At 47.2% G+C, this 27,368-nt stretch overlaps 1 protein-coding gene across 1 annotated transcript in view; it reads left to right on the top strand.

The window, feature by feature from the left end:
- Stk32b (serine/threonine kinase 32B) overlaps window positions 1–26,818 on the top strand; it is a 270,329-nt gene extending 243,511 nt beyond the window's left edge. Inside the window, exons 7-12 of the mRNA NM_022416.2 lie at window positions 6,804–6,907; window positions 12,177–12,293; window positions 13,916–14,041; window positions 16,390–16,521; window positions 18,644–18,708; window positions 24,852–26,818. Coding sequence (NP_071861.1) covers window positions 6,804–6,907; window positions 12,177–12,293; window positions 13,916–14,041; window positions 16,390–16,521; window positions 18,644–18,708; window positions 24,852–24,990 — 683 coding nt within the window. The 3' untranslated portion in view covers window positions 24,991–26,818. The remainder of the gene's footprint in view (window positions 1–6,803; window positions 6,908–12,176; window positions 12,294–13,915; window positions 14,042–16,389; window positions 16,522–18,643; window positions 18,709–24,851) is intronic.
- Window positions 26,819–27,368: the final 550 nt, after the last annotated feature.

Genomic DNA, 27,368 nt, shown 5'->3' with positions numbered 1-27,368 from the left:
GCTGGAGAGATGGCTCAGCAGTTACAATAGCACATCTGAATCTTCCCAGGGACCCGAGTTTGCCTTCTATCCACTCTAATAGAAGAATCTGACTTATTTAACATGAAGTGCTTTTCTGGAACTGTTCATGATTCATTTCTGCCTCTTATCAGAGCTTCTGTATTTCTTCCTTAGCCAATTAGACTCCCATCCCCTCCCTCTTCCCCACACAGATCGTGAAATGCTAATGGTCTGTGGCTGAGAAATTTCTTGCACTTTAACAAAAGCTGTTTCCTGTTGCCCTGAATGCTGCTCACAACCCCTGAAAGAAACCAATAGCCTGTGGTGGTAGTTTCATTTTATTGCAAATTAATATGTAAGAGAGTGGCACCTGAGTTCATTGGCTAGCTAGAAGCCAAACAAAATTAAATGACCCTTGTGGAATTCAGAGTACCCAGGCTCACCACTTATCTCTACAGTTATTGGTTCATTTTAATGCAAAGAATTATGACTTGAACCATCTGGAAACCATGTATAGTATGTGTCTGGGTGAGCTGGGTTCCCAATCATTGCCCACATACTGACAGACTGTGATATTAAAATCCATATCACACCTGTTGGGACCCTGCTTTGCACCAGTCCCAAAGGAAGTGTGGCCTGTGCTATCTCATTGTGGTATGGGGACTGTCATTAATCCATGGAGCCTGAGACTTAAAGGCTAAATGCTTGACCAATGAGAATTTATTGAGCACTTACTATATGCTCAGTGAACATCATAAATACACTTTCTTTCTCAGTAATGTTACATAAAAGAGATTGTTACCTCTTCTGACAGATGAGGAAACAAGGCCACTGTACCTGTTGAATATGGGACCTGAGTTCAGTGGTGACAAGTGACTTTCTTTGTATGCCTGATCTCTCTGTTTACTGAATGTACTTAGAATCTCTCTGGGCACATGAAAGTCAAGTTAAGGGGACAGAGATAATAATAGGTCAACACAGAAATTAGAATGGAGGCTGAAGAAGAAAGTTTTAGAAGGGAAGAGTGATAAGATGTGATCAGGGACAGGCTGAAAGAGGGGGTGGAGTCCATAGTAACTCCTGGTTTCTGACCATGCAGGTGAGCAAATCATCAGCTGGGACCCAGAAACAAGAGCAGGACCAGAGTGAGAGGGAAGAATCTGGATGGGCAGGCAGATGTGAAGGACTGGGGGACCCATGGCAGAGGTGCCTAGGGGTGGGGCCTCCAGAGTCTGAGATATCAAGCTGGAAACATATTGCCATAGCAAGGAGTGGGAAGGAGGCCCGTGTTCTGGGCCCTGATGGATGAGATGACCTTGAACTCCCAGGCTTTGGCTTCTCTGTGGAACATTTAGGGAAAAAGAGAAATGATCTTGAACGTCTCTACCCCGCAGCTGAAATGCAGGGACTCTGTGTTCACAGCCCAGAAGGGCATAATTACCTGGAGAGGCAGACTTGGGCAGCCTGTCAGCTGGCAGGTTCCATGTTAAATAGCTTTTCACACTCTGGTGCACATCAAAACCTTCAGCAGTATCCATGGAGCTGAACAGCAAGTAAGAAAGGGTAATATAGGAAGTGATTGTATTTTTTTTTGTTGTTGTTTTTGTTTTTAGTGGAATGAGCACATGAATTCTGCATGGTTAGCCTGGGTGGCGAATCCCACCAAGCGTATATTTATATTTCTAGGGGAAGAAAGATAATTTCTCCCACCAGACTCCATGTGTCCTTGTTCTTCTGGAAGGCCAATTGTGTGTTCGTCTGATGCCCTTTGGCATGGAAACTCACTTCAATTAAAAACCTGCCTTGGAAGAAATGTTTGGCTGTTAGTCAAGGCAGTTCATGGATGATGACGCTGATCCTGCTAGGTAATGGGAACACGCTGGGAGAGCAGCCAGAGGCTCCATGGTGCCTGAATCCATCCCATGTAGCCATAGTGGACTCACAGGCATCCACAGGATGAACAGCATGCACCCAGCATTGTCATGAGTTCATGGGGAACAGCAAAAAGCAGACAGTACTTCTGGTAATGTGACCAGAGCCCAAAGTTCTCCTGCATTCCTTAAATGCATGAGGCCATATTGTGATAACTCATCTGATAATGAAGATGACAAATGATAACCAACAGGAGGGTAACATATGCAGGGTGGAAACAGTGAGCAATGTTTATTTATGTGCCGTGTTAATGTCAAGGCCACATGTTTCTGTTTTAGGTTACACAGAAACCCTAATTTGCTCAAATGTAACAGTGGTGTGCCTTCAGAGAAATTTTTGGTTTGGGGGCTGAGTGAAGGCACTCGCCACCAAGTCTGACTACCTGAGTTCAATTCTCTGACCTCACATGGTAAAAGAAGAAAACTGATTCCCACAAGTTGTTCTCTGATCACTAAATATATACTGTGTCACTGTAAGACACACACACACACACACACACACACACACACACACACACACACTAAATAAATAGATGCAATTCTGAAACAGAATCTTGGACTGGGTTCAAATTCACTCAGCCAATTTAACACATTGACCTGAAGATATTTAGGAATATATAGATGTGTGATAGTATGATGATCTAGGGGTGCATAGGGTTGCAATTTCAACTGGGTGTTTTGAGTACTATAGTGGAATCGTATACCCTCCAGTCCAGGACAGGTGAATTAACTTTCTGCAGTGTATCCATGCTGTATATGCTACCTTCCCATCAGTTGCCCAGACATCTAAGTTATCAGTAGACTATCACAGTATGTCAGTGCTTGTGTTAATATGACCCTGACATGGGAACCTACAATTCACCCATCTCCCTTCACCTTATTGTGTATCTCACATCATCACAGGAGAATGAAGAAAGTATAATGAAATATTTTCCGAGAAAAAGAGAAAATATATTCACATAATTCTCAGGCGATCTATCACTTTGATCTATTTTATCACTTGCTTTTGTTTAGTCTCTTCCTGGACCTGCTTTATAAGTGGAACATTATCCTAGTGGGTAGGTATAGAGGGTGGAAAACAGCATATTCTGGTGGTATTAAGGCCTCTACTGACTTCTGTACAGGCTTGAGACTGCAAGCAGATTGCAGAATTGAGTCGCCATCTAGAGCGGTTCCCTGAATCAATAACCTGCAGTGCCCTACTGAGAGATAAAAGCAAAATGGTCCCAGAATCCTGTCAAGATATTGCCAATCCATGCAATTGTGTTGAGCTCCTTTGAAACTGTTTGAGGGTACTGGCACTCAAAAGGCCCTGGGAAGCCAAGCAGGATGAATGCAGCTGGACCTCATGATTCTAAGGCAGGTCCCCTTTGCTGTGGGCATTGGCTAGCCTTCCCAGAGCTGGCATCCCTGTGGAGAACCATGTCTACAGCAGCTGGCATGGCAGTAAGATGTTTTGTTCCAGTACATTGCCATGGTCTGCATCACAAGGCAGAGAGGAGACCCACTCAGCCTCAAGAACAGACCAACGCAGGAAGCTCTAGGGGTGGGGCTGGATACAAAGCTCCTAAAGGAGTCAGGGGGCAATAATGATATCTAGCCAAAGGCAGCACATAAGAAAAGATAAAAAATGAGCAACAAACTGAGCCTTTTCCTCCCAGAAGACATCTTTGAGCTGGACCAGCTCCATGGAGACAGAGGAGACCTAGTGGATATAGTACCCTCTATGGATATATATAGTGTAAAGTACCCACTATGGATGAGAAGATGGAGGAGGAAGGACCAGATCCCCAATCCCCAGGCAACCCAGTCCTTCCTGGCATTCTCCAGGACCAGGGGAAAGGGTTTGATGCCAGAAACCTGAGACCCATTTGATCCCAGCTTTCCCAAGCTAGATGGGTGATCCTGACAAGTCCCTTACCTGACAAGTTGCTTCTTGTGACTGTAGAACAAACTTTCCTAAGCCAGGCTTAAAACCACAGAGAAGCTGTTCCTTGAGGTTCTAGAAGCTGGAATTGAGCTAGCATGGTGTGGTAGAGCCATTCTTGCTCAGAAGGCTTGGCTGGGGGTGGGGGATGTCCCTCCACTTGCTCCAGCTCAGGCAGCCTCAGGTGTCCCTGGGCTGCCTCCTCACTCCATGCTTCATCTCCCTCTTCACACAGCCATCCTGTGTCTTAGATCACCCCTCATCTCTCTTATAAATACATCACTCATGGGATTTAGGACCAAATCTAAACCTTGATGCTTTTTATCTTGACACCCTCCGTTATAGCTTCAAAGGTCCTATTTCAGAATGTGATGGTATTCACAAGTACTGGGAGTGAAGCTTGGGGACCTGCCATTCAGCCCACGAGGACCCTCTTGCTTCTGCTTCCTCATCACAGACTGCCTTCTGCACCTGTCCCACTGAGCGCTGAAAGGATTCAATTTGTTCAGAACCACAGCAGCTGGCAGCCACAGTGCTGTCATTCACTAAGCAATGCATACCAGGACTTTGCCGGGTTCTCAGCTCCCATCTGGCTTCTGCATTGTGATTCCTGACCACAAAAGCAGCTGTGCAGGGTTTATGACATCAACGTTTCTGTTCTGTCATCAGCCACAAGAGTGCAGAGAGGGGAGAATCAGTTTCACCGCAACTGCAAATGTCTGCCATCTCCTATTCATGGGAACCTGGTAGCATCCCTCACCTGCAGCTTCTACACCGAGTCTCAAGTGTGAGCTGGACTGTGGGCATGGCAGGGACTTGTAGGAAGCACTGGGATGCACTTGACACACGCTGTACTCATGGGCACACCTGGGAAGCTGTCACAAGGTCATAGTGTCCAGGCTCTAGGACTGCATAGACAAACATCATGCAAGCCTTTCTCTCCCAGATCTCTTAAGTCAGGAAGAAGCCAGACAAGTAAATGGATCTGGGCGCATTAAGTTCCCATGGGTTCCTCTAGATCAATGGCTGCCTTCGCGATGGGATGGAGTAAAGAACAAGTGAGATCATTGACTTCGGAGTCTGCTGATTTAGGGATAGATGGGAAAGTACACACAAAAACAAAGTTGAAAATCCAAGACCTGCAGTATTTGAAGAAAGCTAATTCATACGGCAGGAAGGGTAGATTTTTGAATGGTCTCCACCTCTCTGCTAGGCGGTACTGGGTGGGTGGCATGACAATGGAAGGGAAGCCTTGTGTAACAATCAGACTACCATTGATAAAGTTTTCAGTTTACAGAGTGTCTGGTGTGAGCCAGGTGTCCTGCAGGCAGCTGCTGAATTGTCCCAGCCATCTGGTTCTTCTAGTTCCATTTGTGTTACTGTAATAGAATACTGGGACCTAAAGCAACTTTGGAGAAAAGAGGCTTAAGCTTACAGTTCTGGGTTACAGTCGATCCTCGTGGGGAAGTCACAGCGGCAGGAGCTTGAGACAGCCGATCATATCAGACCCACAGACAAGAGCAGAGAGAAATCAACATATGAATGCTCACTTGCTTATGCTCAGATCAGTTCTTTCACTCATACAGTTCAAGACCTTTTGCTTAGGGAATGGTACCACCCACAGTTGGCAGGATCTTCCCACATCAGTTAACTTAGTTAAAATAATCTCTCAGAGACATACCTTTGAGCCATCCCCACATAGACAACCCTTCATTGAGATTCTCCTCCCAGAGGATTCTAAGTTGTGTCACATTCGCAAAGATAATAAATATACAAATGAATAAACCATAATTACTACCCACATTTGTCAAAACAGGTAAAGACACTAAGTGATGTGTTAAACTCTATTCCAGCCAAACCCACTGTCTTCCTATTTCTAACACAACAAGTCGCTATTTTCTCAAGCTCTAAATTCCATCATTCTCCAGAAATAGAACATGATTCCACACTGAAAGAATGTTGGTCAGACAGGGATTTGGCCAAAGTAGGAAGCACTATTCAGTTTTTCCTGTCTCAGCCATGTGACTTCCCATCCACCCATAGACTCTCCCTGAACCTCATCTGTTAAAGGTGTTAAATGGTAGCACATCCCAAGAGGCTGTAGTATCAAGGGGAGGGAAGCTTGTGGACAAGAACACACTATTAAAATGTAGAGTGAAAGAAAAACAGAAGCTAGCTAGAATCTGGGATCTGGGATCAGGGATCTAGGATCTGGGATCTGACTGTTCATCTGATTTAAGCTCTAGATTCAACATAGTCAGATACTAGTGGAGAATCCAGCCAACCTGATCTTTCTTACCTGCCCTGTTCCAATCTCTCCTTGATGCCCTCAGTGCCACCTAAAGCCTTGACAGCTTCGGTCCAGTGGCTCTCTAGAACAACGGAGAGGTAAAACTCACATAACATCAGATTAGCCATGTCGACTTGTGCCATCCCGGAGTGGGTAGCAAACCCCTCCACACTGCTCTACAACCTTTCCTTCTATCTCTTTTCAAAAATGTTGCCTCTGCCAGGGACATAAACCCATTGCCCCCTCAGGCAGCTGCCACCTCCTCACTCCTTCCTTTGCCACCAAAAGTCCATTCTGTTTCCTCTCTGTCTTACTCCATGCCTGGATCATTCATGAGCTGGGCTGCAGGTACAGAGTCCTCAGCATCCTAATAGCTGGCCACCTGGCCTATGTTGATACTGAGACAGAATGGCAATTGTCCAAACCCATGTGCTCAGGTCTTACTTTCCACTGTAGGAGTGAGCTATACTAGGGTCTCTCCATGGACAAGTACCTCACTGGCTGTTAGCATAGGAACACACACTCAGTCCCTTTCTGCTAATTCCAAAGTATCTCCCCAGGAGCAGGATCTGGTGGTAGTAAAAGTCTCAGCAGGCTTGTCTTCCTGTGCTCAAGTCAAGCTTTGGCTGATATTCTCTCTGCCTTGTCATTACAGCCCCTGAAGTCTTCCAGGTGTATGTGGATGGAGGCCCTGGGTACTCATACCCCGTGGACTGGTGGTCACTGGGTGTCACAGCCTATGAGCTGCTCCGAGGCTGGGTAAGTCCTGTAGAAGGGAGGACTTCAATCTGCAAAGCTGCTGAGATGCCAGGAGGGGGTGCTGGACCAGGATTTTGGCCACCCCTCAGAGGGCTCCATCTCCATCTCAGCCACTTACTGTTTTGATAGGGAAAGAAATCCTTCTTCGTGCCCAGGGAAGGAGGTCACAGAAGGTTGAAGCACCCTGGCCTTTGATTTTTCAAACCCCTTCCTCTGCACCCACAGTTGCATGCAAGCCCAACTTCCCCACTTCTTGCTTGGGTATCCTCTCTCATTTCTCTTTCCTCTCTCCCCATCCTTCTCAAACATATGACTCAGGAATCTCTAAGGGCGATATGGGACAGTCAGTGCCTGGTTTTATTTTGGGACTAGTCTGCATGAATTGCTGAAAATGATGGAGCCATCTGATAACCAACACCTCACAGTTTTATTTAAGTACAAACTCTTGTGACCAAACTACCTCTGAAGTGTGTTTTCCTTGCACAAGTATAATTGGAAAATGTCAACTCACCTCCCCAACCCATTGTTTCCTCAGCTATGTAATGGACAAAATGGCATTAGGGGACATTTGTCCCTGGACTGTGGCACTCTCCCTGCTTTAACTGTCTCTGTTCATCCAATGCCCAAAACAAAGTTTTGCAAGTCTTAACACAAGTTTGCATCTATTTGCTTATGTGGATATTCATGACAACAGAGGGCAGCATCCATGAAGGCAGTATCTTATTTTAGTGGGAGAATCCCTTCTTTAGGATAGTGTAAATGAATGAATGCTTCTTGAATGAATGAATGAATGAATGAATGAATGAATGAATCAGTCAAACAAACAAACAAACAAACAAACAAACAAACAAACAATGATGAAAGCATCCTGTACCCGAACTCCTCCACGAGCACAAAGATTCTCACTCTAGTTCGGCCAACTATTTTTCTGCTCTCGAACTCAGTTATTTCCACGAATTCCTCGAAAGCTTAATTGCAGTGCATGGCATTTTTAGAACGCAGAGAAAATGAGGACTTGTTTGCTTCCTCAAGCACTGAATGGAAGGCTTGGCACTCCATGGGCTCGCTTGTTTCTGGCAGTTCCTTTTTGGCTCTGCAGCCAACAGGGAACACAAGCATTCCCCAATCCCAGATGAACCAGGATGCTTGTCCTCCAGAGGCTGCGCGGTTAATGCAATCCTTCATGCAGGTGACCTTGTTGCACAGTGGCCCTCAAAAGTGGAAGCCTGCCAGCAGAAAGCATGCTGGCTGTTATTCCTCAAGGGCCAGTGATGGCTTGGCAAAGAAGCCCAAGAATGGAAGAAAGCCTGCTTCTTAAAAATTAAGTTCCTCGTGTCTCATTCTTGAGTTTTCTTTTTTTTTTTTTTTTTTTTTTTTAGATTTATTTATTTATTATATGTAAGTACATTGTAGCTGTCTTCAGACACTCCAGAAGAGGGAGTCAGATCTCGTTAGGGATGGTTGTGAGCCACCATGTGGTTGCTGGGACTTGAACTCTGGACCTTCGGAAGAGCAGTCGGGTGCTCTAACCCACTGAGCCATCTCACCAGCCCCATTCTTGAGTTTTCTACTTCAAGGGAAGAGAGAGAGTCACGGGGTCAGTGAGGGCCTGTGGTACAGGGACGATGTAAGTACTAGAAAGACCACCTGTTAGGAACTGGCTGAGCCTTTTTCCCAACTGTCTTTGCATGTCAGCGTTGTCTACCAGAGGGGCGGTGAGTGGTGAAATGGGTTGCTCTCTGGGTTTCATGCTGGAAACCACTGATTTAGCCAAATGACCAGTTCAATAGCCCCTCACCTTGCTCCGTTTATTTGTAGACTGTGGATTCGGAAGTCATCCATTGTCCTGGCCATTCCTTCCAGGCTGTCACTGACAGCCAGGCTGTCACTGTCACTTCCAGGCTGTCACTGACAGTTCTGACAGAACTGAGACTCCTCGCTTTCCAAAGACAGGGAAAGCATCAGGGGCTTCCCCACTGGAGTTGCAGGAGCCTGGAGCTGGGGAACTCCAGAAAAGGCACGTGGGGACTCGTGCTACTCCTGTGGCTTGTTCGCCAGCATCTCAGAAATGCTCTAGTTCTGACAGAAAGCAGCTGTCTCTCCCATGAGGAGTTCTCACCACACGGGAAGAACAAAGGGACCTGGTCTCCTGTGCAAACAAGTAGAACTTGTTTACAATCTGGGCAAGGGATGCAAGGGACACAGCATCTCTTGGAACCCAGAGCAGAATGTGAACTCCTACTCCTGCAAACCTACCTTGGAACAAACAACCCAGGTGAGCGCCACCAGCAATTGCAGTTTAAACACGGAGCGAGCTGCCATCAGCCTGCAGCTCTTGAACCGAAAAGGCAGACTGGAGCACCGACTGGGTGGAAGGAGACTCCGCCTCCTGACCACGTCCTCCTGGAAGATACTTAGTGACCTGCAGCATGGACACTATCCCTGCTAGCTGGACGCCACCCTAACAGATGGTCACGTTTGGGATCCAGAGGGCTCCTCACTTGCAGAGAGAAGTCACTTCCCACAGCTTCCACAAACAGGGAGTTTTCCTTCTTCCTCAATGGAAGGGTGCTTCCTTATAATAGGAAGACTGAGAGGAACCTCACTGGCTCATCAGGAACCACGTTTGGTGACCTTAACTCAGCAGGACTTGTAAACAGTCAGGGAGCTCAGATCCTCTGGCAACTTCTGTTGTCTCCCCAGCAGGGATTTGTGGAGATTTAATGACCTAGTGATGTAAATTACCCATCACATTCTGGTCCCTAGTGGTCAGCACTGTACAAGCTCTAGCTTTCTAACCTCAACAAGACTCACACCCAGAGAAGCCTGCTGTGGTCTCAGCACAGCACCCTTCAAGGGCTTAGCATCCTTCAAACACTATGAGGCTGGGCCCAGCCTGGTTACCACCTATTAGACAATAAGGCTTCAGGTGTGCCAGCTGAAACACTTATCCACACTGTAATTCATGCTTAACTTGTCTGAGATAATGAATATGGTCTCTGTGGAGTATGGAGGGGGGGATGTAACCAGAGAGAGCCCTGGCAGCATGGGGCTGAGGGACAGAGTGCTGAAGACAATGTCATCATGTAAGTTGCATGGTCCCATGGAGGCTGTGGATGCAGCTCAGGCATGGAAGACATTACTAGGAAGAGCAGAGGGGAGTTCTCGAATGACAGCTAAGATGACTCATCTGTGAACCACACTGCTGTTGGCAATGGTGTGAGTGAGGCAGAGGAGGCAGGCCGAGGCAGACTCACCCATCGCTGAATCCCACCACGTGTCATAGGGCAGTCAGGGAACTTCCGTAAAGGACTCTGAGGGCTTTGCTTGGTACATGGTACAGTGATGTACTTTAGACTTATTCAGGGAAGTAACAGAGCAGTAGTTACATGTGGATATATGCCTGGGCATCACCTGTTTCCAGCTTCTGCTACAAGAGGAGATCCTAGTATATGAGGTCTAACTCCAGTGCTGAGGATATTTGGGGTCAAGGCTGATAATGAGGTGATTCTGCACACTAGCAACAGCAGACTGAATGACGCCTGCCTGGGAGGCAATGGTGCAAGAGAGATCCTATCAGTAGAGGGTGAGGCTTGGAGACCCAGTAGGGACCATGCTGCCCTCCTAGCTTGACTACCAACAACTTGCCTCCCTGTGTGTTCCCTCTTGCCTTTGTCTCCAGCCAGCAGCTGTTGGGGACTGTAAGCAAAAGTATTTGGGGTATAGAGAGGCCAAATCAATAAAGGAAGGAGATCTGGAATACCTCAGAGAGAGAGAGAGGCCCAGTGCAGAACCAAGGACCGCTGTGTGCACCACTGGAGCAGGGCTCCACCTAATGGGGAGGCTGCTGGCTGTCCCAGTGAAGGACAGACCACAGTGCCTGGAGTCAGAGTTGGAAGGTGATTCTGCTCTTTCCAGGGCCCGTTATCACGGGGACTCCAGCTTTCTCATCAGTTCTCTGTGGAGATCATTTCCAGGGGGGGGGTGGGGGTGGGGGAATCATGCTCAGGATTTAGAGTCTCAAATTGCCTGTAGGCCGGTTATTCTGAATAAAGAGAATAGAAAGCACACAGAGGATTCGATGGTCTGCCTGCCATACTCTAGCAGAAGAAACGGCAGGCCCATGCCAGTTCTCTCCCGTTTTATGCTTCCATTTAGTGGCAAATTGCCTTTTTTAACAAAGTGAGTTTCCTGGAATAAAGACATACCTGCACTCTGCAATAAGCTACCTGTTTCCTGCTGCTGGAAACCACTCTTGCCAGCAGGACTTGCAATCACCGTACCTTCTAAAGAGAGCAGCTTCTGAGAAAGGGCGTCCTGAGGACAATGGAGCAAAGTGTCAGTGCAGGCTGGCTCTGTTACAGGCCTTAATAGTTGCTGTTTAACTCGGAGGAAGGTCTGTGCCTCCATGCCCACCCAAACAGAGGAGGGCTAAACCTGGGGCCCCCAAGTTAGAAGCACCTCAGCTGAGTCACCCCAGGATGACTTTAAATGTACATGCCACCTATGTCTGAAGGTTAAAGTTCTCATAGTCAACGATGGGTTATGGCACAGTTTGCGAAGCACTATGGGCATAAGAACCTGAGTTTGATCCCCTAAAATCTTTGTAAAAGAAAGTTGGGTACAGTAGCAAGCACCTGTAACCCTAAGGCTGGGGAGGCAGAAACTGGAGGTTCCCAGGAACTCTCTAGCCAGCCAGTCTAACCCATTCGGTGACCTTCAGGTTGAGAAAGAGAGTGAGAATGAAGAAGTCACTCAAGGTCAACTTGTGGCCTACACACAGATGCACACATGAGCATGAATACACATGCATGTATATATACTCACATACAAAGTTCTCACAAGCATGGCTTCTGTAGGTGTCCTCCCAGTATTCACACAGACCCAACACATATAATGTCTGACTCTTCATAGACCTGCTCAGCCAAGACAGAGAGAGGTGCTGGCCACTCTTCCTGCAGATGAAGTATGGGACTAATGGTGTCCCTGTGGGTACTCAATGGCAGGTATCAGTACTCCAGCCTGTGACTCACCCGGCTGCTGAGTGAGTCCTGCCTCTTCCACTCACAGACAAATACCTCAGCCTCCTATGTCCAAGACAATCCATCCATGCCCTCTTCTTGCATTACACTGCCTTGCTGAGATAGAAGAGCCCATAGCATCTTTAAGGAGATAGAAATGGTTTTCCATCACCACACAGTCCTTGAACAAGAGGGTACTGCCTCTACCAACACATTCTTTCTGATTCTGGCATCATCCTTTGTTGCAGAGGCCATATGAGATCCACTCAGCCACACCCATTGATGAGATTCTCAACATGTTCAAGGTGGAGCGTGTCCACTACTCCTCCACGTGGTGTGAGGGGATGGTGTCCCTGCTGAAGAAGGTAAGAGGTTGGACAGCTGTGTGGAAGTGATGACTAATGCACTAACACCCAGCACAGTGGGGTGTGTGTCAGCCTGGCCCAGGCTCTTCCCAGTCCACTGCAAGTTCCTATTAAACAGAAATACCTACTGCATGTAGGTATTAGGAAGGGCTGCTAGGAGAATGTGTGCTGTGGTCCTGACCACTCCATGTGGAGAGTTAAGATGTTTCTGCAATGACAGTGGCAGTACCAACAAGAAGGGTGTCACATTCCTCTTTAGCACATGCTAGGTCCTTACCAATCCTGTTGGTCCTCACCCTGGCCCTGTGATGAAAGTAAGGGACTCCTCCTCTTCCCAGGAGACAACAACAGCCAATCTCAGGAGGGCTCCTGGCCATTGGACATTTCCTTTATGTGAGAGTCCCAGGGATGAGCCCTGTCCTGTTGTGTTTATCCCCACGGGCTTTGCATCTCACAAATTAGAGTGTTTTAAAAGACAGTGCAGGAGCTGAGGAGATGGCTCATTTTGGCCAAGTGCTTGCTTTGCAAGCATGGCAGCCTGAGTTTAAACCCACACCACCCACCAACACGTCTGAGTTCAGCAGTATGCCACCCTTAGAAGGAAGAGACAGGAGGATCTCCGAGGCTTGCTGGTCAATCTAGCTGAGCCCATGAGCTACAGGTTCAGTGAGACTCTACCACTAAACTAAGATGGAGAGCAATTAGAAAGACATGGAAACCCTGGCCTCCACATACTCATGCACACAGGGTTATGCACACACATCTACATATATGCACACACATCTACACATATGCATACATATCTATACATATGCACACACATCTACACATATGCACACACATCTACACATATGCATACACATCTACACATATGCACACACATACACACATATACTCACACATCTACACATATGCATATACAAAAAGAAAATGCAAAGTATTGACCTGGAGCTATTCATTTTTTTAATTAATTTTTTTATTTAGTGTGTATAAATGTTTTGTCTGCATGTACATATGTGTATCACATACATGGCCTAATGCCTGTAGACGTTTTTGAGCTAAAATGTGAGTCCTGGGACCCAAATCTGGGGTCTTATGCACAGCCAGCTAGTGCTCTTAACCACTGAGACACCTTGCCAGTCCCTCTGTAGCTGTTTTTTATACTCTAGCTCCATTAGCAGAAACTGGCCTTCAAGAGAAGTTAAAAGTGGACCACTCAGTTAGGATGCAGAGGTCACCTTGTAACTCCTGAGGGAACATTCCGTTTCACTCTTGTGAAACCAAGTCAGAAGTCCTCTGATGAGGCAGCCAGCCTGTTCTTTCCAATCAAAGCTTTCGTGAACATCAGAGAGAGGCTGCTTATCAGAGGGCTGAAAACTTAGTCTCTCCCCAAGGGTAGCTTGCCAGATGACCTTAGAGAAATGAGTTGACCTTGAAGTCCCTCCCTTGCTATAGCAGTACATTTAGCATTCCAGAGAGAACCCAGACCCAAACGGGGCAGGCCACTGCCAAGCATAGCATGCAAGGACACCCTAAGTGTTGGGTGAGGAGTCATGTTCCAAGTCCATGCTCATCCCTATGGGATACACCGTTCACAGTGTGCCTTTGCCCTCTAACTGCAGCTGCTGACCAAGGACCCTGAGAGCCGCTTGTCAAGTCTTCGTGACATCCAGAGCATGACCTACCTGGCTGACATGAACTGGGATGCAGTATTCGAGAAGGCCCTGATGCCTGGCTTTGTGCCCAATGTGAGTCATATCACCCCCTTCCATGGGTCCCTTCCTGGTATTAAGCCTGACCCCTGCCACTGACTGGTGAACCCCCTGAAAGTCACCGAAGTAAGGCACCAACAGATTCACACTTCACCTAGATCCAGGGTATGTGGACCAGACTTCCAAGGTGTGCTTCTTGCAGTGGAGCCAAGGGCTGCTGAGAGCCCCTGGTCTCTCCTGCCCTTCTGAACAGATGTCAAGGACTGTGTTAGTGCAGATGTTGATTGGTCACAGGGAGCCTTCCATCCCTTGGGAGCTCATCCTCCTCATTGGACCAGAAGGCACTGGAGGTCCTCAGTTTGCTACTGTCACATGTGTGTATGTGTGGGTGCTCAGGGCCAGCAGGGCTAAATGTGGGCTCTGCTCTGGGATTGTTCTTCGAGCCTCCCAGGCGTTGGCTCCTAGAAGCTTCACACCAGCCGGAGAGTGGATCTTGTTAGTGTTCTGGGTGAGGTTAAATAATTTTCCCAAGATGACCTGGGACGAGGCCAGCAGAGCTGGATCTCAGGCAAGGCAGGATCCAGGGCCTGCATCTGAGTGAATGAATGGATGGATGGCGGGCCACTCAGGAGAGAGGTGAGTCTGAGTTCAGGCTTTCCCTTGGGGGTGGACAAATGCTGAGGTCAAATTTGCACAACAGGAAAGGGATTCTTAGCCAAGGTGAAGAAGTCAATTATGATAGGAGCCAGGATCCATGGGACTCACAGTAGAACCCGACAAACAGAACAGAGATCAATGTGTGTATGGGGGGTACTGAGGGGCAGAGAGCAGCCCCAAATATCCTCCTCCATTTTCTCCTGTCAGCCTCATTACCCTCATCTTATAGCTGCGGAAAGTGAGCCTCGCAAAGGTTTTGTGAGTTGTGTTGGAAGAGCCTGGATTAGTTACGGTTCTATCTGGGGAGCCCCACCTGCCTCCCACTCTCTGGTTGTATCAACACTCACCACTTTTGAGACAGTCTGACAGCTCTGGCCACATTGGCGTGGTCAGCAGACCCTAGCTTGTGACTTAGGTTTCAAGCTGGCAGTCCTGTGGTGTTACCCAGACTGTGACACAGCCAAGAAAATACTTGTTCTTAAAGGGGCAGACACTGGAAGCTTAACAGGTCTCTCTCGGTGAATCCTAGCAGTCTTTGAGGCTGTGCATCCCATACAAGGGTGGACCCAGGGCAAAGGTCATGTGTAATCCAGAATTGCTCAACTGGGGTGTGGAGAGGACAGGCTTCTTGTCTTGGAGGCTGCACCTGGCCTGGATTCTCTTAACTAGAAGCCTCACAGGCCAGCAACATGAAAACAGAAAGGACTACAGTAGTAGTTCTACTACTTTCTAAAATCATAGGGTAGTTCTTTGGAAGACAGATCTTTCCCTGTCACCCTGAGTCCCTATAAGTGAGGATGCCTGCTATAAACCAGAGAACTGCAATACTGTGCTTCCCTGTGTGGCTGCAGAGCTGTTGATGCCATAGTCACAGGGCTGCATAGCTAATGGGTGGGTCATCAAGGTGCCAGCCATCAAAGACTGAGAACCCTGATATGAGGGTCTAGGCCTATAAGTCAGGGAGGGTGGAGACGCAGGCCTCTAGCAGGGCCTGTTCCGAGGATAGACAGCTCTAGCTATGAAAACAGGAACTGGTAACCAGGAGATGTTGATCAGAAATGTTATTTAGGTAGAGGCAAGGAAGCTTTCTGTTTGTCTGAGGCTAGCTAGTACTACATAGTAAGACTCTGTCTCTGCCAAGGTTATCTCAAAAGTTCATTAATTAAACTTTAAAATAAATTATAAAAAGTATAATAAGAAAAATAATGACCTGTGATTGTGTCTATAATGAAATAATTAGTAAAAATAAAGAAAATTTGCATGTATAAACAGTCACAGGATTTAGACCAGTGCTCCCCAAACTGTGGGTTGTGACTCCATGGGGGTACAATGACCCTTTTATAGGGGTTACCTGAGACCATCAGATATTTACATTACAATCCATAACAGTAGCAAAAGTACAGTTATGAAGTAGCAATGAAAATAATTTTATGCTTGGACTTCACTACAGCATGAGGAAGTGTATGAAAGGGTCGAAACATCAGGAAGGTTGAGAGCCGCTGAGGTGGACAGAGAGTTAACAGGGCATGGTTGCCCAGCTGGGACTGTGTCTCTGAACCGATGGTGTGTGTGGTTAGGCCACACTGATTATATTATCAGAGAGAAACATGAGGCATCCCAGGGTGACAGCTAACGGTTGCCACATGTGAAGATGCCTGGGCTATGGGCAGAGGATGATGTGACAGATAATAACCATGAAACGTGTTTTTCTTTCTGCTTCCCTTCAGAAAGGGAGACTGAACTGTGACCCCACATTTGAACTTGAAGAAATGATTCTAGAATCCAAGCCACTTCACAAAAAGAAGAAGAGGTTGGCCAAGCATAGGTCCAGAGACAGCACAAAGGACAGCTGTCCCCTGGTGAGCCCTCAGGGGAGGATTCTGTGGGGAAGGAGGGAGGTATGGAGGACAGACCCCTCTTATTCAAAGGTACACTTCAGCCCACAGCCTTCCTTTCCCTCCCTCTGTGTCCTTGGGGAAGTAGTGCCAGGGCCCCACTAGATCCCAATCCCGTAGATCCCCACACTCCTTGTATAAAATGGTGTTGTGCTGGGTATAAAACCCAGGCACATTCCCCATATGCTTCAGATTGCTTTGGGATTACTTCCATTACTTGACACAGCCCAAATGCTGTGTATAACATAGGTGGTGGACATTGCTGTTCAACACTTATCTCACCAGCACAGGCTCAACTGCAAAGTTCACAAGTAAGACATACTGGGTGATAACACTTAGCTGGACCTCTGGGACACAGGAGAGGCTAAGGATGGTGACTTTCATGTCACTCCTTTCTTGTGGATTTTGTGTAGTGTCCAGTGCACTTCAAATCTTCGGTTTTGCTTTATGGAACCTTCTGAAATTTCTTTGTTTCTCAGTATTTTCAGACTACAGTTGGTTGGATCTGAGGTCACAGAGAGTTGACTTACTATTTTTTTTTTGAAGTAAATCAAATGCCTCTGGCATATGAATGATCTCTTATAATACTGATATATACAAGGATGACTGAAGAGGGAGTGCCCATATTCTTGCCATCCACACTGAGAACCCCAGGGACAATACAGGGCACCCCAGTCTCTGTGCACCTTTTAATAAGGGTCTATCCTGCAGGGACCCCCACAGGCTGCATTGTGACAGCCCATCACAGTGGAAAATGCGTGATAGCATGAGCTTGAAGCAGCTGATCACATGGTGTCCACAGTCAGAACACACAGAGAGAGGGATGCTGGTGCCTGGTTCATTCTCTCCATTTTATTCATTTTGGTACCAAGCTCATTGAGATGGTGCCACCCACATTTAAAGTGAGTCTTCCCATCTCAGTTAATCCAGTTTAGAATCTCTCTCACAGGTAAGCCCAGCAGTTTGTCTCCTGGGTTGTTCTAGATCCTGTCACTTTGTCCTAGCCCATCACTGGCTGGCTGTCCTTCTCACATAGGCATCTTAGTGTTGAGCAGCAACATGAATCAGAACTCTGGGGATCTGAGAATCTTGCTTGACTTTTTCTCAGCCAATGAGATAAACACAGTCTTGCCACCTACACCATCACTTAGAACTCCAGTCTCACCCCTAGGTCAACCATACCCTGCAACTCCCCTACTTCTCATTCCTGTGAAGGGTTTATGTGTGCACTCTGACCTCTGAACTAATTATTTCATCATGTGTCTCTCGTGTCGCTAGCCATTATACCATCTCAGCTCTTCTAGCTTTCCTAAGATTGCCCAGCTGGCAACTCTATCCTTCCACCTTCCCCTCCAACTTCCTGTGGCCTGTCTCTGAGTCTCTGTGCTCTTTGTGCAAAGACACCCCACTGGCTTCAGCACCCATAACATTCCACCCTGCCTCACCTTAACGTGATTATACCTGCAAAGACCTGGTCTCAGATAAGGCCACATTAAGACCCTATGGCTTAATGAACATACTCTTTGGGGACAAAACTCAGTCCATAACAGTCCTTTCCTCTATAAAATACAGATTTTTAAGTTTTTGCAGTTACCTTAATATAAAGATGGATATGACCTCTCATTTAAAAAAACAACAACAACAACAACTAAAAGCTTATTTTAGTGCTCTTGTTTAAAAATAAATGAAACCATCTTGCCAGCCCCTGGAAGCACCATAGACTAGTGATCCCAGAGGCTCCCAGAGTATCATGTGTCATCTATATGCAGCTTCTGGCGGCAGGTGGGGAGGGGGGGGGTCCTAAATGATTCTGATCCTGGACGGAGGGCTTGGCATGAATGTCTCAATCTAAACATCTCCTCCTCCATGTCCTAAAGCAGGCTTGAGCATCCTAATATAAGGGAGCCCAAACTCAGAAGCACATTTGTCTGCAGACATAATTGCTGAACCCAGCCACTGGGCTTGTCTCTAAGTCCCATGTGGCCACAATTCCCATATAAATAAACTAGTCACTGTTAGTGTCCCTCTGCCACATCCCCCTGTCCAGTGCGCTGCCATTTAGACCTCTCTCTGTACCCTTCAACAGAATGGACACCTGCAGCAGTGTTTGGAGACAGTGCGGAAAGAGTTCATCATATTCAACCGAGAGAAGTAAGTTTGGCTTGCTACACTCACACAGAACATGTCTCCCAGGACCAAGGCCGCCAGCATAAGTGCACTCACTCCTGGACTCTGTCACCTCTGGGTTGAGCCTATCCCACAAGACCAAATCCTTAAAGAGAACTATAACCATCCATGGACTCTGTCACCCCTAGGTCCTGTATTCCAGCACTAGAGACCTCAGAAGAAGGTGGCCCAACCCTACGAACAGTGAGAGATTGCAGCCCTGGTGCTGGAAGGGAGGGCAAAAAGGAGCAATGCCCAAGCCCTGGAGGGAAGGATGCTTCTAGATTCAGAATTAGGATCTCTGTTCTAATGCTAAAAAGAAGTAGGCTCTGCTGGGGATGTAGAATGATGTGGGAGCCCTTGGGAGACCTTGAGGCAAAGTCCTTAGCCGCTTTGAACATCCTTATTAGTAAGGCAAAGTGAGAAGAGTCTGATGCAGCGCTCAGCAGAAGAGGATGTTCAGTGGAGAAGTAATAACTGCCACTGTTGTTGTTACTTGGGTTAAGGGATGCAGTGTATGGGAGCCACTGCCACCGAGGCAGGTAAGGCATAGGATGGTGCAGGTCTGGGAGTGGCTCCCTAGGGTCTGCCCATCTGTAGGTGCCAGTGGAAACGGTAAGAAAAGTAGCCTTTCTGAAGCTCAGCAACTGTGGACAGAGTACCATCCAGGGAGATGGAGGGTAGTGGTGAGCACAGGGCATAAACAGGCAGGGCCAGACTTCCTGGGTCCCTAGCAACACCAACCCAAGAAGCAGCTTCTTCAAAGTATGAGACCATGCTGGGGAGAATTAATGCAGGGCCCCTGAAACTACAGGAGGAAATTCCTGTAAAGATAAAGGCAGCTCCAAAAGAAGTCAGGACCCGGGTCAACTACATTTGGGTCTCCATCAGAGGAAGTTGAAGCGTGATGTGCAGAGGGCAGCTGGTCCCCGCATGCTCATCTCAGCCAATAAAGGGTACAGAAAATACAGCCATCAGAAAGGACATGAAAGGTGTTCTAGGCCAGGTACCATGGTCATTTCTTTATAGTCCTCTCTGCCTGATTCAGTGTTAATGCTCAGTGCAGGCTCAGTGTGTGTGTGTGTGTGTGTGTGTGTGTGTGTGTGTGTGTGTGTGACTAGGGTGTGAGACTCTTGCCTGAAATTACTGTTAAATCATTTTGGAGTTGAGATCCCACACAGCTTTGTTGGGGGTCCAGGGGGTGCTCAGCCCGATATTCCTCTTCATGATGCAGCCCCACATGGACTCTTACTAACATTTTGAAAATAGAGAGCTATTAATGCACTTTCCATGCGAAGAAACTCAATGGTATTTTTTTTTTGGTTTGTACTTAGTGTTTATTTAACTTTGTATTTCTTAAGGGAGAGCTAAGTTTGAATAGACTTTGCAGTGTTGCACACTGAGGTTCATATTTCACTCATGTTTACTAAGTATTGACTATGTGCCTGGAATTACAAAAGTACATTAAAACGTAGTGTGATTGATTCATCCTACCAACCAAGCAACCAAAAGTGGTGCCTGGCTGTCTTTAGATATCTACTATAATTTACTGAGTCAAAATGGTATCTTTTTTAAAAATTGGCTTTACATTCTCATTGCAGCCCCACCCTCCTCTTCTCCAAGTCACTCCCTCACATCCCCTTCCCCCGACACTCCTTCCTTTCCCCTCAAAGAAGAGACGCTCCCACCATGGGTAACAACCTGCCCTGGCCCATCAAATTGCAACAGGATTAAGCACATCCTCTCCCACTGAAGCCAGACAAGGGAGCCCAGCTAGGGAAGAAAGACCCAAAGCCAGGCAATAGAGTCAGAGACAGTTCAGTTCCAATAATTAGAGGACCCACATGAAGACCAAGCTGTACATCTGTTACATACGTGCAGGAGGTCTAGAGCCAGTCCATGCATGCTCTTTTCTTGGTGGTCTAGTCTCTGTGAGCCCAGGTTTGTTGACTCCTTGACCCCTCCAGCTCCCTCAACCCTTCCTCCGACTCTTTCACAAGACTCCCCGGGCTCAATGGTGTTTTTGATAAATAATCTCAGTTGACAATTTGATGAGATTTAGAATCATCTGGGAGACAGGACTCTGAGCGTGCCTGTTGGGATTCTCCTTACATTAAATTGGATGCAAAGACACTCCCTCTATGAGCAGCAACCTTCTCTGGCTGGGCCTCTGAATTATACAAATGGAAAGGGGAGCTGATAGGTAGCTTGCATTTATCTCTTTCCTTCTTGACTGTGGATTGGCATGGCCAGCTCCCTGAAGCTCAGGCCACTGTGACTTCAAGCTCTGATGGATTGTTCTGGGAAACTCGGAGTCCAGGAAGCCCTTGGTCCCTAAGTTGCTCTTGTCAAGGTGTTTTAAGTCAAGGCAACAGGAAAAGGAGCCCAGTCAGCACTGATAGGAAAGTGTGTCAGGTATGGACCATGAACAGGATCCCCCCAAGCAAGCCCATAGGACACCGGCAACTCCCCCCCCCCCCCCGTGACATCTTTACATTGCTTTCCTGGCTAACTGGCTGTTATTTTATTCTCAGGCTTCGTAAAAAGAAGCCATAGATTGCCTGACAGCCCCTGTATTGAGTTATCATGAAGCCCCACTGGATGAGAGTGACCCCACTCCACAGGGAACAAGCTAAGTGAAGACAGACAGATACTGCCAGAGCCTAGGCGGCACTAAAGGATGCCTGCCACCAAGGAGAGTGGGAGGAGTCAGGGGGCAGCTCCCATAGAGTTCCGAACTTGAGACCTGTTGAGCACAATGAGAACATGAGATGAACACAGCCATCTGCCTTTCCTCTGGACTGTTTGAGCAAAATGTGAGATGGAACAGAGAGCTGATTAGTGCCTGGGGCGGGAAATGACAGAGAATGTTTCATGTCAGAAGAAAGAGCCTTGCGACAGTCACAAGCTTGGCTGCTTCACTGAACCCAGAGAACATGCTGCCAGAAACAGTACCCAGAAAGCACAGTGGGAAGGGCACCCATCATGGAAGGTCAAAACAGAGTCTGGTATATGAATCTGGAGTGCCCCCTCCAACACACTGTGGCCCTGACCTGTGCTCAGCTCCTCTCTGTTCCATCTCGTCATACTACAGGCATAAGGAATGGAGGAGAGGCCAGGAAGGCTGCATGCAGGTGACTCACTTTTAATTGGACACCAAGTCGTTGCACCTGAGGAATTCAGTGTCTCCCAGATGTAGGCTTGGGATCTAGGGACCTGGGGTTTGGTGAGATTAGCTGGGCTCTCTAGAGGAGGTGAGAACATTTCTGAAGAGTTTTAAGTTACCCCAACCAAGTATGGTTTCTCCCCTTGATACCTGCCCTCCATCTCCAACCAGATAGCCATGGCTTGATTTGGTACATTGCTTTCTGAAACCTCGTAGTCATTTCAACTGTTTTGATGTGGTGTGTGCTCATCTGCCCCTTTGTATTATCATTAGAGAAGCATGACAGTCCATGCTTCCTTTGTCTGAAATGCTTGGGACCACAGGGTTTGACATGTGGGGTCTTTCTAACTTTGGTGAGCCATGGGTGAGTTGCAGAATTTGAAGTGCTTGCATTTGTCACTTGTGATTCTCGAAATACTGATAGTTAAAATCATAGGTTAGTGGAGAAATTGGACACATCCTGTCATAGAAATAGACAGACAAACCATCTGCATGGGTAGCTTTCAACTCTGCCCGCTGTATATGTGCAACTCCTTCCCAGTTCCTCCTACGTTATACATGCTTGGGCCATGGGCTAGGCCCACAAGTGAGCAAGCACTTGGGCCCCACTGCAGAGGTCTTAGCTCTGTGCCCTGCTCAGAGATGCCAGAAGATAATTTTTCACATCGAGGGTTCCCTGCTCACTCTCTGTTTTGTTCTCTGCTCTCTCCAACTGAGATTGTGGTAAGTGGGGAAGATGAGAAGAACAGAGGATTAGCAGGTGGACGGATGGAGGTTAGTCTGTGGGAATAGAGATTGATGATGGATGGGTAGGTGGTAGATGGATACATTATGTATACATAGATGGTTGATGCATTATAATGTATATATGTATGAATTCACACATGGATGAATTGTAGGGTGAGTGCTCATCTCAGTAGATGGAACAGATAATGAATAGGTGGAGAGACAGACTAGAGGGGTTAATATGTTGTTAGGCGTGGATGGCAGGTGAGTGAGTGGGTGAAGGATATGCATGAATGGAGAATATAGAGGTGGGAGTGTGCATGAGGTAGGATGACAGACAGATATGAGAGTGGACAGACAGATGGTACAGTATTTGAATGTGACCCTTAGATAAGTTATAAATATATCTATAAATAGTCAAGTTCAAATTGGATCGGTAGGGAATGTTTCTGTAGATTTATGGTATATATTTATATTTGGTATATATCTGTGGATGGATGGACAGATGGATGGATGGATAGATGGATAGATGGATGGATGGATAGATGGACAGATGGATGGATGGATGGATGAGTTTGTGGGTGGAAAGAGCTCAGCTGTGGTGGGGAAAGCAGAGGTTTCTGAGCACCCCAGAAGAACAGCTCACCTGTTTCCAATCCTGCTGGACAGAGGAAGAGCAGGGCACAGGATCCCCAAGTCACTGTCTTATGAAACAATGCTATGTCACTGAGTGTTCATTCAGGCAATGGCACTGGTGCACATTCGCACTCACCCAGCTGCCATCTGGCTGAGGTGCAGATCCTGCGGCTCTAGTCTGAAGTTCAGCCACACTGCCCTGAGTATGACAGGCACAAGCAGGCCTCGCTCTCTCTTATTTTTTAGTGAAAGGACATTCATGTGAATGAGAACTACAGCGTATGGCCACCCGCTATGCCCTGTTTGACAGAAATGTTACAGGTTAGGCCAATTCTGCCTGAAGCCTGAAGTGTGTGTCTTTCTGAATGAGATGGAGCTAGTAATAATCTAGAGATTGGTCAGGTGTCTTCCTCAATCACTTTCTGAACTTACATTGTTGACAGAGTCATCTTCTCACTGCCCCTCCTCCTGGATTTTAAAAGACAATTTCTTGCTATGCAGCCTTGACTTGACTGAAACTATATAGCCTGGTCTAACCTCAACCATGGGATGTTCCTGCCTCTGCCTTCCAAGAGTTGGAATTACTAATATGTGCCACCATCCCATGCTCGTGTGCCTAATCCTCAAGAGACTTGAGGCCCCAGGGAAAGGGGTTGCCTTCAGGGGAGAGGGAAGCACCCTCTCAGAGGCAAGGGGGATGGGGAGTGGAATGGGTAACTGTGGGAGGGGAGACTGGGAGGGGCAATGGCTGGAATGTAAATAAATAAACAATGATTAACTTTATAAAAAAAGAACTACTATTTTCAGACCCACACTAGTGGTTTCCTTTATATCTGTCTGATTCTGTCGCCTCCTACACACCACAAGCCTCACTTTGGCTAAGGAAATGGAGTCTCAGAGACTCCAAACAGCTTAACCAAGACCACTTGGGATGTGAGAGCCTGGGTTTTGGTTGGGTTCTCCGCTGTCCCCTTGAATGTCTCTGTTTCTCCTCTGGCCCACAAAAGGCAGCTGTGGTGCAGTAAGAGGGAACCTGAAGGAGGGATGTGCGCACCCTCCAACCTGCAACAGGTGGCCAGCTGCAAAGAATTGCAGCATCCAGACTCTAAAACCCTTAGCATGACTTGCTGTGAAGTGTTTCATCTGTCTTTGTGTTTGATTATACAGATATTTGTTTGTGAGAATATCTCCTCTGCAACATAATCTCTATGAGGACAGGGGCTGCTTTGCCTTCCAACATAGCCCCTGCCCTTAGCACGGCTACTGTTCTGTTCATGGGTATAAACAGACCGAATGGTGCATAGATTCACCAGACAACTCTCCTGGTTTTGAACCTTAGCAAATTATGTCTGTAATGCTTTATAACTACCACAGGGATTGGCAAGGTTGGAATTATCATCTCCATTTTGTAGTCAGAGAAACTGAGGCTCTGTGTGTTAAGTCACTCACCTGGTATATCCAAGCGGAGCACTGGGAACTCCCAGAGAGTCATGCATTCCTGGGAAGGCCAGGTTCCAGCTGTCTCTCAGGAATCTCTCACCATCATGTAGCTGCATCCAGCCCACCACCACTAACTAAGTCTATGTTGTGTTTGTTGCAGACTCAGGAGGCAGCAGGGACATAATGGCCAACTCTCAGACCTGGATGGCCGAATAGGAAGCCAGACCTCAAGCAAGCTGCAGGATGGTCGAAACAATAACATCCTGACCCATACATGCCCCCGAGGCTGCAGCAGCTAAACTCGACTGCCCAGATGACACTGTCTGCCCTGACACCCAGAACCCCCCTGTCCCCTGATGGACCCCATCTCACCCCTAAAACATCAGATGCAGGAAGAGCTCTGTATTCAGGGTTCTGGTCCTTGTTTCCAGCTGATTCGCTGTGTGACCTTGAGCAAATCACACATTCTCTGTGCCTCAGTTTTCTGCATCTGTGGAAGGGGTTAAACAGCTCTTTGCCCCATCTCCAGTCATAAAATTGTGAGAATCTGGTTGGACTGCAGATATGTAAACTCCTGGGCATTGATCAAGTGTTTATACATGTAAATTATCTCAATATCTAAAGTGTCCTCCCTAGCCCCCACACAATTTTAACCATGAGAACTTTGCAATTTGGCCCATCCTAGTTTGCTTGATGGAACTTTCAACAACATAAATAGCTGATATGTTTGTCCCTCTTATGGGACTTCCAGGTTCCAAAGCAACCAGGAAGAGTCACACACAGACTTCCTGGCCTTCTGGAATGGTGCAGCATAAAGACCAAGCCCAGGAGTTTCTGCTGCAAACAGGTTTTTCCCTGACTCGTGGAAGGCTGCCCCCACATTTGGATTCCAGCAATCACCAGCTATCACCATATCCCCACATCCCCGTGTTAGATGGCACTGTGTCTCTGGCCACTCCTCCCCACCACAGAGTGTCCTGGGATCCCAGAGGAGACTCATCCTGCAGCGTGACCTCAGTCCCCACCAGGAAGAATATAAGAGTCCAGTCAGCCTGTCATGCAAAGGCTCCCTGGCTGGGTAGTCAGAGCTTCCTGTTGATACCTTAGGAAGCCTCGGTGCTTAGAGTCTTCTGTAGACACAAGCAGAATCACTCAAGAAGCCAAGTATCTTATACCCTGGCCAGGAACCAGCTGACCCTTGAGCTGAGGATGCTGAGATTAGCAAAGAAAGCCAGTTGGCAGCTGCAGCCAAGACTGGAAGACCTCTGCAAATCATGTGCTTGCTCAAAGGTCAATTTTCTCATTCTCAAAAAAGGAAGGAGAAGGATGGCCTTGTTATGGGACTTGATAAGATCCCATGTGTCACACAGTGATGACTGACGTTGGCCATCACCCTCCTCATCATCATCTCCCTCCTCTTCCTCCTCCTCCTCCTCATCTCCCTCCTCTTCTTCTTCCTCCTCCTCCTCCTCATCTCCCTCCTCTTCTTCTTCCTCCTCTTCCTCCTCCCTCTTCTCTACCCTCCCCCTACTCTTCCTCCTCCTCATATTTATCATCATCACCACCATCATGACTGCAATCCTCCTCTGTTGGAGGTACTTTCCTGTTTTGGTGACATAGCAGGTCTGATTTCTGTGGACCAAGGATCCTCCAAGTTTACAGTTTGTTTTCTTTTCTTACCTGGAGCCTCTGAGGTCTGGACATCCCCGCTAAGAACATCCCTACTGAGATCAAGTGTTTTCACGTCAGCCTCTGTTTCCATTTTCCACTTTCTCACTATGATTCACGTCTATCAGTGTCATCTCTTAGATCTCTTGAGAGACATTTTAATGTATGGTAAGGTTTTACACTTTTCAAATAACTGCATTGTACCACCCCCTTAACTGAGTCCCCCCACCATGTCTATCTCCTGCCCACTGTACTGTCTCCAGCCCCTGTCTGCCCTTCCTGCCCTGCAGAACATCCAGCCGATCTTCTCTACACTGTGACCTAGAAGTATCATAATGTCTTCTTGGCATGAGCTTGTGAATGAGAGGAGGTGGTGAAGGGGAGGTGCACGGTGGGGACCCTGATTATTTGGCTCTGTTTAAGTCCATGTTCCTTGTTCAGAATAAATAAGCACTCAGATGTTCCTTGTAAATGGCTCTTAATTCAGGGATGGGTGGGACAAACCTTCTTATCCATAGGGGGCTCCACATTAATCAGAAGCAGAGACAAAGTGAAAAGATGAGTTTATCAGCTCTCTGTCACTGCAGCAAAACACCTGAGATAACTAACTTAGAAAGAGAAAAATATTTCTTTTGGCTTCTTTCTTTAAGGCCCCATGAGGAGGCAGCTTGTGGCAGGAGTGTGTGGTGGACTGACTTTCATGGGAGCCAGGGATCAAAAGAGTAAAGAGCAGTCAGAGTCCTACTGTGTCCCACAAGAGCATGCCCCCAGTGAACTAGAGTCCTCCATCAAGACTCACCTCTCAAATGTCTCACTCCCTCTAAATATCACCATTCTAGGACCAAGCTTTTAGAACACAAACTGTTGGGAGACACAAGATTCAAGCTATGGGTTGCTGTTCGAAGGACACATTGACTTTTCCCCCCAGATCAAATTGAGCTTGCTTATTGGAAGGTCTCCCCACGTGACTATAATTTATATTACAGCTATGTGTTTGTAAAGAGAGAAT

The sequence above is a fragment of the Mus musculus genome, chromosome 5 (genome assembly GCF_000001635.26).
Source record: "Mus musculus strain C57BL/6J chromosome 5, GRCm38.p6 C57BL/6J".
Classification (NCBI taxonomy): domain Eukaryota; kingdom Metazoa; phylum Chordata; class Mammalia; order Rodentia; family Muridae; genus Mus; species Mus musculus.
This window is presented reverse-complemented; position numbering and strand designations above follow the sequence as displayed.